The sequence below is a fragment of the Erinaceus europaeus genome, chromosome 1 (assembly GCF_950295315.1).
Source record: "Erinaceus europaeus chromosome 1, mEriEur2.1, whole genome shotgun sequence".
Taxonomy (NCBI): domain Eukaryota; kingdom Metazoa; phylum Chordata; class Mammalia; order Eulipotyphla; family Erinaceidae; genus Erinaceus; species Erinaceus europaeus.
Genome location: NC_080162.1, coordinates 105,030,921 through 105,044,191, shown reverse-complemented (window position 1 = coordinate 105,044,191; position 13,271 = coordinate 105,030,921). Strand labels below are relative to the sequence as shown.

At 38.6% G+C, this 13,271-nt stretch overlaps 1 protein-coding gene and 1 long non-coding RNA gene across 5 annotated transcripts in view; one reads left to right on the top strand and one right to left on the bottom strand.

The window, feature by feature from the left end:
• The window catches only part of LOC132538952 (uncharacterized), a 310,731-nt gene that overhangs the window by 103,813 nt on the left and 193,647 nt on the right, over window positions 1-13,271 (top strand). The window lies entirely within an intron of this gene.
• The window catches only part of TBC1D12 (TBC1 domain family member 12), a 105,194-nt gene continuing 94,649 nt past the window's right edge, over window positions 2,727-13,271 (bottom strand). For all 4 annotated transcript variants that reach the window (XM_060192244.1, XM_060192251.1, XM_060192258.1 and 1 more), the window contains 4 exons: window positions 9,842-9,970; window positions 8,702-8,811; window positions 6,670-6,928; window positions 2,727-4,596 (listed from right to left, as the gene is read on the bottom strand). In XM_060192244.1, coding sequence (XP_060048227.1) covers window positions 4,528-4,596; window positions 6,670-6,928; window positions 8,702-8,811; window positions 9,842-9,970 — 567 coding nt within the window. In that variant the 3' untranslated portion in view covers window positions 2,727-4,527. The remainder of the gene's footprint in view (window positions 4,597-6,669; window positions 6,929-8,701; window positions 8,812-9,841; window positions 9,971-13,271) is intronic.

The following is a 13,271-nucleotide window of genomic DNA, read 5'->3' as shown; positions in this document are numbered from 1 at the left end:
TTTTTTTTTTTTTTTAATTTCTTTATTGGGGAATTAATGTTTGACATTCAACAGTAAATACAATAGTTTGTACATGCATAACATTCCCCAGTTTCCCATTTAACAATACAACCCCCACTAGGTCCTTTGTCATCCTTCATGGACCTGTATTCGGGGAATGCTTTTCTAATGGTGAAGCAGTGCTACAGGTGTCTCTCTCCCTCTCCATCACCCCCTCCCTCTCAATTTCTGGCTGTCTCTATCCAATAAACAAATAAAGATAATAAAGGTAGTTGGTTTGGTGGTCCCACCAATCTGTTTCTTGCTTTAACACTGTTTAGACAGATGCCCCTACTACAGCCTCCTACCACCACCTCCCACCTTTTTCCAGTCACAATCTGGGAACCATCTGTTACACCATCTTCTTTGGGACCAGCAAAACCACTTTTTGAGTCTAGCTCCTTACTGTTGGCCAACCTTGAGCTCCCAAATTGGTCAAAATTACCCCTCGGAGGTGGAGGCCACCAGCAATGCCTGGTCAACTTGCACATTTGGGCCTCCTACACCTACCTCTCTCTGGGTCTCTATTTCAACCATGACGATGTGGTCCATTACAGTGCACAAGGGCTTGGGTTTGAGCCCCTGCAGGGGGAAAACTTTGCAAGTGGTGAAGCAGTGTTGCAGGTGTCTGTCTCCCCATTCCCTCAATTTCTGGTTGTCTCTATCCAATAAATAAAGAAAATTAAAAAAAAAAAGTGGGGCAGGTGCACCCTTCCAGGATAGTCAGAAGTCCTCCACAAGATGAGTGGGATAAAACACAGGATACAAAAAAAAAAAAAAAAAATGCAGCATGCAGGGGGCCGGGTGGTGGCGCACCTAGTTGAGCACACGTTACAATGTGCAAGAACCCAGGTTTAAGCCCCCAGTCCTCACCTGCAGAGGGAAAATTCTGCAAGTTGTGTCTGTCTCTCTCCCTCTCTATCTCCCCTTTCCCTCTCGATTTCTGGCTGTCTCTCTTCAATAAATAAAGATATATATATATATATATATATATATATATATATATATATATATATATATATATATAAGTAGTACGCCATGGACGCCACCTTAGTCTTGGAGAACCTGAATCAGGCCCTTCTGGATTTGCATGCCCTGGGTTCCACCCCACATAGATCTTAACATCTGTGATTTCCTGGAAAGCCATTTCTTAGAAGAGGAGGGAAATGGGGCCAGGTGGTGGCACCTGGTTAAGCACACACACTACAGTGCTTAAGGATCCAGGTTCAAGCCACTGGTCCCACCCCACTTATAGGGGGAAGCTTCATAAGTGGTGAAGCAGTGCTGTAGGTGTCTCTCTTCTCTATCTCCTCGCTCCTCCTCAATTTCTTGCCGTCTCTGCATAATAATAAAGATCAAAATTAAAAAAGGAGGTAAAAATTGTCAAGAAGGGGGAGTCGGTGGTAGCGCAGTGGGTTAAGAGCACCTGACTTAGGGAGTCGGATGGTAGCACAGCGGGTTAAGCTCACTTGGCACAGAGCGCAAGGACCGGCATAAAGATCCCGGTTCCAGCCCGGGCTCCCCACCTGCAGGGGAGTCGCTTCACAGGCGGTGAAGCAGGTCTGCAGGTGTCTATCTTTCTCTCCCCCTGTCTTCCCCTCCTCTCTACATTTCTCTCTGTCCTATCCAACAATGATGACATCAATAACTAAAACAACAAGGGCAACAAAAGGAAAAATAAATAAATAAATATAATTAAAAAAAAAAAGCACGTGGCGCAAAGCGAAAAGGACTAGTGTAAGGATCCCAGTTCGAGCCCCTGGCTCCCCATTTGCAGGAGGGTCGCTTCACAGGTGGTGAAACAGGTCTGCAGGTGTCTTTCTTTCTTTCTCTCCCCCTCTTGTCTTCCCCTCCTCTCCATTTCTCTCTGTTCTATCCAACAACGACATCAATAACAACAACAGTAACTACAACAACAATAAGACAAGGGCAACAAAAAGGAAATAAATATTTTTTAAATTTTTAAAAATATATATCAAGAAGATAGATGACCATCTCACTAGCCTCCACATATTGGAAGGCTAGGGAGGGTGAGCAAAGGCTTACCCTCAAGCATGACTAGCCCTGAAGCCCTTAAGGGGCCCAGGTGGCAGCCTCCCCCCACCTCCACCAGCCTGTGTCAAAGGCTTCATTTGGAGCCTCTCCTTGCTGCCAGTAGGCAGTTCTTCAACCACCCTGGAACCCTCCAAGCCTTGGAGAAATGGAAACAAAACTTTTTGCAGAAAAAAAATATTTAAAAATAGAAAAATAAAGGGGAAAAAAAAGAAAATACACTTAAACACACACACTCACACACTACCATGTGAATAACATCAGTTGCACATACCGGAAGTTTAAGGGAAATAAAGTTTGTTATTTTAGCTCCCAGTACTATCAGTTTTAAGACTAAAGGCCTAATACTTGGCTTGGAAAGTAACTTGCCAAAAGATCTAATGTATATTATTTATTGGGTAGAGGCAAAGAGATACTGAGAGGGAAGTAGGAATTAGAGAAGAGAGATATATACCTGCAGCACTGCTTCACGGCTCACAAAGCTTCCCCGCTACAGGCGGGGACTGGGAGGCTTGAACCTACCCAGGTCTTTGCACATTCAAACATGGGTCACTACCTGACCCTGATTTAATTTCTTTTTCTCCAAATAAAATAAGCCAGGTGTTCCCCTCAAAGTAATGAAGACCCATTTTAAGTAATTATTTTGCTTACAAGTTTTATTTACATAGTAGTTAATAGTGGTTTTTTTTAGTGAATTTCTTATATTTACATTTTATGTACACATTTATACTTTAAAGGTAAAGAAACTGTACAATAATAAAAATGACAAAAATATAGTAACATAGGTTTAACTCAGAAAACAGATGCACAAAGTTAAGTTATGCAGGTAATATAATCTCAAAGAGACTGCTGGTAGGGGTTACATCCCTTCTATCAGGGTCACCAATACCAAGGAAGTAGTTACCAGAGTTAAATTGTATTCTAGAATATATTTAAAACTCTGGGTACTCCCTCAATATTTATTGAATTATTAAATATTTTAAAAGCTCTATTCATTAAATTTGTTTCCACTAAGCAAACCCCTATGAAAGGAGTTAACTTCTGAAAATTCCACAAGTAATCCCTAGGCTAGAATGACCCATGGGGTAAAAATATATGGGCACCATCTGTTCCCATACTTCTAAAAAACGCAGTCATTATACTAACAAGAATCTCAGACTTGTTAGTTTGAAGACTATATACCATCTAACAGAAACAAGTGTGTTTAAGTGCTGTTTAAAAAACCAAACTGCAACACAGAAGCACACTAAATGCCAGTTACTAACCAAATAGCAAGTTATACACATATCACTCATAATAACTAAGTGATATGTTTTAGGCTCAAAAATCAAACATATTATAATTTCAATATTAATTTACCAATAATTAATAATCTCTATTATGTCACAGAAGTTAGACTCATTAGGGAAAAGGTTAATTTTACTTTCATTGATTAGAAAATTATGCACAAGTCATGGACCTGGCTATATATTAAGATTTTCAATTTTCAAACTGGAATTAATATTTTTTCTACCAACAGTGAAATAATTCTAACTTAAAAATATAGTCTTTCCATGTTGCATACTATTTGAGAACTCTTAGAATTCATTACTTTCTACTTTTACCAGTGAGAAACCTCATTTACTTATGAACTTCCTTCCCCAGCCCCAATCAAGTTTTCAGCCCACTAAAGTGCAAAGAAATTTCCTTCTACCAGTTAACTTTCCTAAGTTACAAGACAGAACAATTTACTTGGCCAGAAACAGAAAGCCTAAATTATTTTGAGTTGTAACAATTTTCTTATGGAAAAGAAACAAGTTTCCTTTAGAAAAAGACGGACATGATACTGTGGAAACACAAATGCTTAAAAAACAAACAAAAAAAACCTACTAATATTTCCAGTTCCCAGATTAAGGCACATGTGCCCTAACCTATAAATGAAAATAAATAATAACTCCAGTGACTTAATAATTTACACCAAAGTTGATTTTCTTGGTCTATGATGTCTTTAAAAGGTGGGAACTAGATATAATATTAGCAGTGAGGCGTTGAATTCAAATAGTATTTTGGAAGTTAAAGTAGTATTCAACAATCCTGCTCTGACCTCCAAAGTGCTTTTGTGTTAACTATTGAAAAAAAGAAATGATGTTCAAAACTCTGAAGTATCTCCAAAGCTACTACAAAATTATTGCATTAAATAATTCACTCCAAATTGCAGAGTGTGAACTCGCCATTTAAACTTTTTCCTTTGTTAATTGGCTCTCCTTACAGAATACTTTTGTATTAATACTGTCAAAAGATTATCCATTTATTTCAGTCATGAAATTTAAAAATCAGCAGTTTTCCAGCTTGATTCTTCCAGATTTCTCCATTTTCTTCCATCTTTTTTACACAGGAAGCAAAACTCTTTTACTACACTTTTTTTTTTACATTTCAATTAACCTTTAATTCTGAAGATTAGCTTTTCAGAGCAGGACTATTATTCTTATCTCCTTCTTTAATATCCTTCATTACAGATGCAAAGGCCTGGAAATTAAATAAATTAAAGATTAATCCTCAAAAACCCATCATGCAGTTTAGAGAGATTTAAATAACTATACCTTTTTATCATGGAAAAACTCTAGGCTTGGTCTTTAAGAGACTAAGATTCCTAAAAGTGTTCTTTCAACAGAGCACTGCAGGCTCTGGCTTATGGTGGTGGTGGTGGTGGGGCGGTTAGACCTGAGACTTTGGAGCCTCAGGCAGAAGAGTTTCTTTGCATAACCATTAGGCTATATACCCCCACTAGTTTGTTTAAACACAAGTTTTATAGTTAGATTTCAGTTTACCTCACTTGCCAAATATTCTAAAATTGCCATTTGTTAAACAGAGTGTCTTCTGCACCAACATTCTTACATCTCTTTGTCAAGAGCAATAAAACTGTTAAGTTTAGAAAGCCAAAATTATACATTATAAACTAACTAGTACAAATCCTTAGTACATAGAAGTTGTCTCATGCAACTGTTAATTTTTTAAAAATATTTATTCCCTTTTGTTGCCCTTGTTTTATTGTTGTAGTTACTGTTGTTATTGATAGGACAGAGAAATGGAGAGAAAAGGGGAAGACAGAGGGGGCGAGAAAGACACCTGCAGACCTGCTTCACAGCCTGTGAAGTGAACCCCCTGCAGGTGGGGAGAGGGGCTTGAACCAGAATCCTTCCACCTTCCAAGTCACGTGCGCTTAACCCGCTGCACTACCCATAACTGTTAATATTTGAAATACTAAGTAATGGGGCCTGGTGGTGGCACACCTGGTTGAGCACACATTACAATGCATAAGGACCCAGGTTCAAGTCCCAGTCCCCACCTGCAAGGAGAAAGCTTCACAAGGGGTGAAAGTAGTACTCTCTTGCTCTCTATCTCCCCACTCCTGTCTTCATTTCTCTGTCATCAGCAAATAAATAATAAAAAATACTAAGTATATAATTGCTCTAGTAAATACAGCACTATTGTAGGTTATACTTCAGAGGTCCTGAGTTCGATCCCTGGCAGCATATGTGCCAGAGTGATGTCTGGTTCTTTCTCTCTCCTCCTATCTTTCTCATTAATAATAAATAATAAAATCTTTAATGTTCATCGGGGAAGCAATTACAGAAGCCAGACCTTCCACTTTCTGCAACCCACAATGACCCTGGGTCGATATTCCCAGAGGGCTAGAGAATGGGAAAGCTATCAGGAGAGGGGATGGGATATGGAGATCAGGTGGTGGGAATTGTGTATAGTTGTACCCCTACTATCCTGCAGTTTTGTTAATGTCTCCTTTCTTAAATAAATTTTAAAAAAAAAGAAAGAAAAAAAGAAAACAATTTCACTTTTGTGCAGTTGGAAAACTAAACTGATATAAAATGGACTTGTAAGAGTTCATCAGAGATAATAGCTAGTGCCTAGATATGACTGTTACTGTAAAGCACTAAGGAGATTATCAAGCATAAAATACCACTTTGTACCAAGTCGTTTATAAAACAATAAAAAAATAAACAGATAAAAAGAAAAAAACTTTAATAAAAAGTAAATAAATGAAAATAAAACGGGGTTGGGCGGGCGGTAGCGCAGCAGTTTAAGTGCACGTGGTGCAAAGCACAAGACCAGCATAAGGATCTTGGTTCAAGCCCGGGGTTACCACCTGCAGGGGGGCCCTTTCACAGGTGGTGAAGCAGGTCTGCAGGTGTCTATCTTTCTCTCCCCCTGTCTCCCTTCTTCTCTCAATTTCTCTTTGTCCTACCCAGCAACAACAGCAATGACAATAATAATGACACCAACAAGGGTAATAACAAGGGCAATAAAATGGGAAAAATGGCCTCCAGGAGCAGAGGATTCATAGTGCAGACACTGAGCCCCAGCAATAAGCCTGGAGGCGAATAAATAAATAAATAATTCAATCTTAAAAAATAAATAAATAAAACAGATTAGATAGGTGAAAGAGAGACAATTTATTTTAAACTTTTGCTTTTCCAAATTAAAAAAATTGTTTTTTTAAGATTTTTAAATATTTAGGCAGTAATATTTGAACAAAGCAACTGCTTTAACATATTTAATAGAGGAAGGAAAATGCCAGCATACCTGAGCCCATTTTTTGGTGCTATTCTGCATCTGAATGGCAGCAATGCAGCTGAATAACTTTTCTGATGTGATATCTTCTGGTAATTTTGTTAAAAACTGTGCTATATGAATAAAATCCATCTGTAGGAGAATATCTTCATATAATCGGAGAATTCCTAATCCAGTTCTAAATAAAAATTCCTCCCCATCTCTGCAAAATACATCCCAGACTCGACAGGCCAGATCAAGGGGTAGTGATTTGCTATATAGTGTGAAGATCCTGAAATTAGAGGAGAGAAAGGCACTGAAGTTTATCATTAATTCACTCATTTGCATCACTATGCTAAAAGAACATTGAGATAAACTGGGCAAATAAGATATGGTTTCCTCCCTTAAAGAATTAAGAGTAGTGGAAAATAAGCAATAGATATGTGGATTTACCATTTTACATAGTTCTATGGTATAGGTTAGCACACCAGCATACTGGTTATGGGTATGCATGGACACTGGTACCAGTAGTGCTTCAAAGGGGAATTCTGACTGGGAAAACAGAAAGTGCAGGTACTAGAAAACTTCTCCCGAGAGAGAGAGCAAAACAAAACTCCACGTCTATTTTTTAAATCACACACACATTTATTTGCATACAAAAACCAACTTTTGGTACAACAGAGACTACTAACTCACTGTTCAACATGAGAAAGGGAACCTACAATTTCTAGGACACTGTATTCACTATTCCTTACTGAGTCTACCATGATCTATATATTAAGTGTGATCCAGATTTGTTTCATGTTCACTGATGTCACATCTAACAACTGAAGGTGCCTTTTCCCCCTCATCTACAGAATTAGTATTTGGCATTCCCTGAATCCACTGATAATAAAATCTTTCTCCTCATTATCTTGAGGAATTTTGATGTAGTGGGAAAGGAAGTGAGTACAGTTAAAAACAACATGCTATTTAGTATTACTTTTTAAAAGTCCAATTAAAAGAAAGCACAACTAAGAATCCACTGACCTCAAGTTCAATCCCCAGGAGCATATACCAGAGTGATGTCTCTCTCCTCCTATCATGAATAAATAGGTTCTTTAAAAAGATTTTTTTTTTAAATTTACCCAAAAGAAAGAAGGCGGGGAAGGAGGGAGGGAGCCAGAACATTACTCTGGCACATGTAATACCAGGGACAGAACTTAGGACCTCATGCTTCTAACACTTTAGCCATTATGCCACCTCTTGGGCTGGCATATATATTCTTCATATATCTTCATATATCTTCAGGGGCTAAGTGGTGGCACAGTTAGTTGAGTGTACCTGCTACCATGCTCAAGAACCTGGTACAGGGCCCTAGTGGGGAAGCTTCATGAGTGGTGAAGCAATGCTGCAGGTATCTCTCTTTCTCTCTCCCTTTCTATCTCCCCTTTCTATCTCAGTTTGTCTCCGTCCATTAAATTAATAAGTGGATAAAATATTAAAAATAAATCCCATATTAAGATCAGGTGATCCAACTCTGGCAAAATTTACCCTCCCTTACTCCCATATTTTACAATCAACTGGCTAATATTTAGCAAAGTCCTAGACAAAACTCCAAGTCAAAACAAAAGAGTTAGAATTGAAAAGTTAAAATAAAGCACTTATTAAGGGAACACTATCACAGCTGTAACCCTTGCATGGTAAGATTAATAAAAGGAATAGCAGCTAAATATGAAAGCTCAGTATTGAATGAAATAATCAATGTAGCTACACCACAATTCAAAACTTACTCAAGTTCCCTAAAACAAACAGAAAGTTATACTTTGGTTCTTTCTTTCTGTGTTTGTTTTTTAGTCATCACTGCATTTTGCAGCTCCTGGCTAGCCTTCAGATCTCCAGACAGAGTGCACAGGACACCCCAGCACCAAATCATTCAATAGCACTCAGTACTCCCATGTGGTGTGTCAGAGGCTCATACCTAGGATGCATGCATGGCAAAATAAGTGCTCTCCCAGGTGACCTAAATCAATAGTACTACTTTGTTTCCTTTTCATTATTATATTTTATGTGTGTTAAGACTTACCAGTCTATCAAGTATATGTCTGGTGTAAGGCTGTAAGATTTAAAATGAAGGAATAATTTGGAGAGATTTTCTTCAAAAAATACTTCAAATGTGGCAAAATATTTCAACATCTAAAAATGAAAATATGAATAAAATTATTAAGAAACATACAACACTGGAAAAATAAAATCCTTAATCATAGATTTATAGAAAATCTTAGATCCAGTTTGAATTCTTTCATCAAGCATTCATGAAACTATAACTCAGTGAAAATTTTATTTTAGTTAAGATTATCTTAGAATGCTTTTAACTGGGGAGTCGGGCTGTAGCGCAGCGGGTTAAGCGCAGGTGGCTGCAAAGCACAAAGACCGGCATAAGGATCCCGGTTCGAACCCCGGCTCCCCACCTGCAGGGGAGTCACTTCACAGGCGGTGAAGCAGGTCTGCAGGTGTCTATCTTTCTCTCCTCTCTGGCTTCCCCTCCCTCTCTCCATTTCTCTCTGTCCTATCCAACAACGACAACAACAATAATAACTACAACAATAAAACAACAAGGGCAACAAAAGGGAATAAATAAATAAAATAAATATTAAAAAAATTAAAAAAAAAGAATGCTTTTAACTTGATTTTTTTCTTGGATAGGACACAGAGAAATCGAGAGAGGAGGAGAAGACAGAGAGGAGGACTGACATCTGCAGACTTGCTTCACTGCCTGCGAAGCGATCCCCCTGCAGGGAAGCTGGGGGGCTCAGACCAGGATCCTTATACTGGTCTTTACACTTTGCACCATGTGCACTTAACCCGCTGCGCTACCGCCCGGCACCCGATTATCTTAGAATTCTTTTTTTATTTTTTATTATATTAATTAGTTTATTTATTATTTAGAGATAGTCAGAAATTGAGAGGGAAGGGGGAGATAGAGAGAAAGAGAGACAGACACCTGCAGCCCTGCTTCACCACTCGTGAAGCTTTCCCCCTGCATGTAGGGACCGGAGAATTGAACCTGGGTTCTTGATCATTTTAACATATGTGCTCAATCAGGTGCGCTACCACCTGACCCCCTATCTTAGAATTCTAACTGTTGATTTTCATTCTAAAAAGTCAAACAGAATACAGAAACCAATAGTCAAAGAAATAAATAATCCATTCCAAATGACCATACCATGCTATGATCCACACGAAAAAAGGCCAACTGGCATGGCTTATTGAGAAGATTTGCAAATGCAATGAAGGCATCTGCCTCTTCCAAATTTAGAATAAGCACTGCTGCAATGAAGGACATCCCTTGGACCTTCAAAGGGGGAAAAAAGGTAATCAGAAGGTGCTTACAATAACAATTCTGTAGAGTTTACATTTCATTGTATTCATGAAAAATTCTTAGTGATACTAAGAATAGAATGAAACAAGATCTCTTTTCAATCTCCAACAACAGTAAATATAAATAATGTGCCAATAGTAATGAATGTTTTATACTTATATTTATTTTTTTAAAGATTTTATTTACTTATTAATGAGAAAGACAGGAGGAGAGAGAAAGAACCAGACATCACTCTGGCACATGTGCTGCCAGGGATGGAACTCAGGACCTCATGCTTGAGAGTCCAAAGCTTTATCACTGCGCCACCTCTCAGACCACTATACTTATATTTCATGCATTGCGAAGGTAAACAAAGTCATCTGTACAAGGATAACAAAAGAAAGAGAGAATATTTTGAAAGGAAAAAAAAAAAAAGAAAGGCCCTTTTAGATTTGGCTTTCTAGAAGGGAAAAAAAAAAAAACATGAGTGTACAAAATAGTTTTCATTTTTTTCAGTCTAAAGCCTCTAAGTAGTGTATAAAATCATAGAATAGAAATCAGATGACTTCACTGTTATGATACATTTGGTTTGAGCTATGAAATGAGAAACTAAGGAGCAGGGGTAGATAACATAATGGTTATGCAACGAGACTCTCATGCTTGAGGCTCCAAAGTCTCAGGTTCAATGCCCCCCAACCCCATCAGCCAAAGCTGAGCAGTTCAGGTAAAAAAAAATAAAAGGGGGTGGGGTAGGAGGAGGAGGAACTAAAACAACTAAGACATAGTTAAGAAATGCAGATAAAAAACCAAGAAAAGCTGGGGAGGGAACCAGGCAGTGACATACCCAGTTAAGCTAAGCGTTCACATTACTATGCACAAGGACCTGGTGAGATGGGGGGAAAAAAGACTTGGTGATGCCCTGATGATGCCATCAGGGTCATCTCTGGAGCTCAGTGTTCCCCTGGGTTCAGATCCTGCTACTGCCCCCCACCTGCAGGGAGGACGTTTCATGAGCAGAGCAGCAGTTCTGCAGGTATCTACCTCTCTCACTCTCCAACTCTCCTTACCCTCCCAAGTTCTCTCTGTCCTATCAAATAAAACAGAAAGGAAAAAATGGTCGCTGGAAATGGTGGATTACTAGTTCTGACACCGAACTCCAGAGATGATCCTGATGGCAATTACCCAAAAACAAACAAACAAAGGAGATAGAAAGAAAGAAAAGGGAAAGGGGGGGAGAAGGAGGGAGGGAGGGAGGAAGGGGAAAAGAAAGAGGTAGGGAAGGGGAAGGAAAAGAGAAAGGATGGGGGCAAAGAAGGTAAAAGGAAAGTGATTTTTATTTGTTTTGCAGAATCAGAGCTTGTGTAAGCATAATTTTACCACTGCAAGTTGATTTTCTTTTTATTCAAATATAGAAACAAATCTAGAGACAGGGAGGGAGAGACACTACAGCAAAGATGCTTTCTGTCATGGGGTGTTTAGGCCTCAACATCTGGGCCATGACAATAGCAAGCCATATTCTCTGGGTCATGTTTTTATTTATTTATTTATTTATTTATTTTTACCAGAGCATTACTCAGCTCTGGCTTTTTTGGTGGTACTCCGAACTGAAGCTGGGACTCTGGAGCATCAGGCATGAGAGTCTCTTTGCATAATCATTATGCAATCTACCCCTACCTAAGTTTTATTTTAAAAATAAAACAAAATATCTAATAATTGCTAAAAATTAGATATTTTAAAACAGCTATCCCAGTCAATTATTTTTTATTCTGTATACTTGAAAGAGTATGACAGAAGAGAGGGTATACTTATAGCAAAAAAAAAAAAAAAAAAAAGTTAATGTCAACTTTAAAATGTGAAGGGATAGGGTCCAGGAGATGACTCAATGGGTATCATACATTTGTTTCATGCATAAAGGGCCTGGGTTTGATTCCAGGTACCATAAGAGAGAGAAACAAAGACGAAAATGGGTTGAAGTCTGTGGCTGGTGGAATGGTATAATACTTTTGAGTCTTCCTCTATCTCTAAAAATAAAACTGAAAAATTGGGCCTGGTGCCAGCAAAACAGATTACCTGGAAAAGTGTCTGCTTTGCGCTGCGTGCAACCCAGGTCTGAACCCGATGCCTACTATACTGTGGGAAGCTTCAGTGCTATGATATCTTTCCCTCTCATCTTCTGTTTTCTTGTCTCTTTCTACTCTTACTTGGATAAAAAAAAAAAAAAAAGCCATTTAGGAGTGGTAAAGCCCAAGTAATGACAAAAATCATATATAGACGATATATATATGGACCCTGGAAAGTGACTCTTAGCGCACATGGCGCAAAGCTCAAGGACTCGCGTGAGGATCCCGGTTTGAGCTCCTGGCTCCCCACCTGCAGGGGAATCGCTTCACAGGTGGTGAAGCAGGTCTGCAGGTGTCTATCCTCCTCTCCCTCTCTCTGTCTTCCCCTCCTCACTCCATTTCTCTCTGTCCTATCCGACAATGACAACATCATCAACAACAACAATAACTACAACAATAATAAAAACAACAAGGGCAACAAAAAGGAAATAAATATTTTTTTTAATTCATTTAGAAAAAAAAGACATTTGGTGTCTAGGGAAATGACTTAGCCAAAGCTTTGACTTCTTTCAATCTCTCAAGAAATAGATGATCTAGAAAAAAAAGAACAAAATAAGCCCAAAGTCAGCAGAAGGAGAGAAATAATAAAAATTGAGAATAGAAATAAATGATATTAAAACAGTGCAAAAGATAATGAAACTAAGAGTTGGTTCTTTGAAAGTCTAAACAAAATCAACAAAATCTTTGCCAGACTGGATTAAAAAAGAGAGAGAGAGAGGACTCAAATAAATGAAATTATCAATAGAGGAGGAGAAATAACAACAGATAACATGGAAATTGAAGGGGTGTTGAGAGATTACTATGAACAAGTAGGTGACGCTAAGCTGGTAAAACCAGAAGACTTCCCAGAATCTCACAACCTTTCAAGAATGAGTCAGGAGGAAAAAGAAAACATAAACAAACCAATTACAATTTAAAAAAATGGAAATAGGGAGTTGGGCAGTTGCGCAACGGGTTATGCACATGTAGCGCAAAGCACAAGGAACGGCCGTAAGGATCCCGGTTCGAGCCTGGCTCCCCACCTGCAGGGGAGTCGCTTCACTAGTGGTGAATCAGGTCTGCTGGTGTCTATCCTCCTCTCTCTCTCTCTGTCTTCCCCTCCTCTCTCCATTTCTCTCTGTCCTATCCAACAATAACGACATCAATAACCACAATAATGTTAAACAACAAAGGCA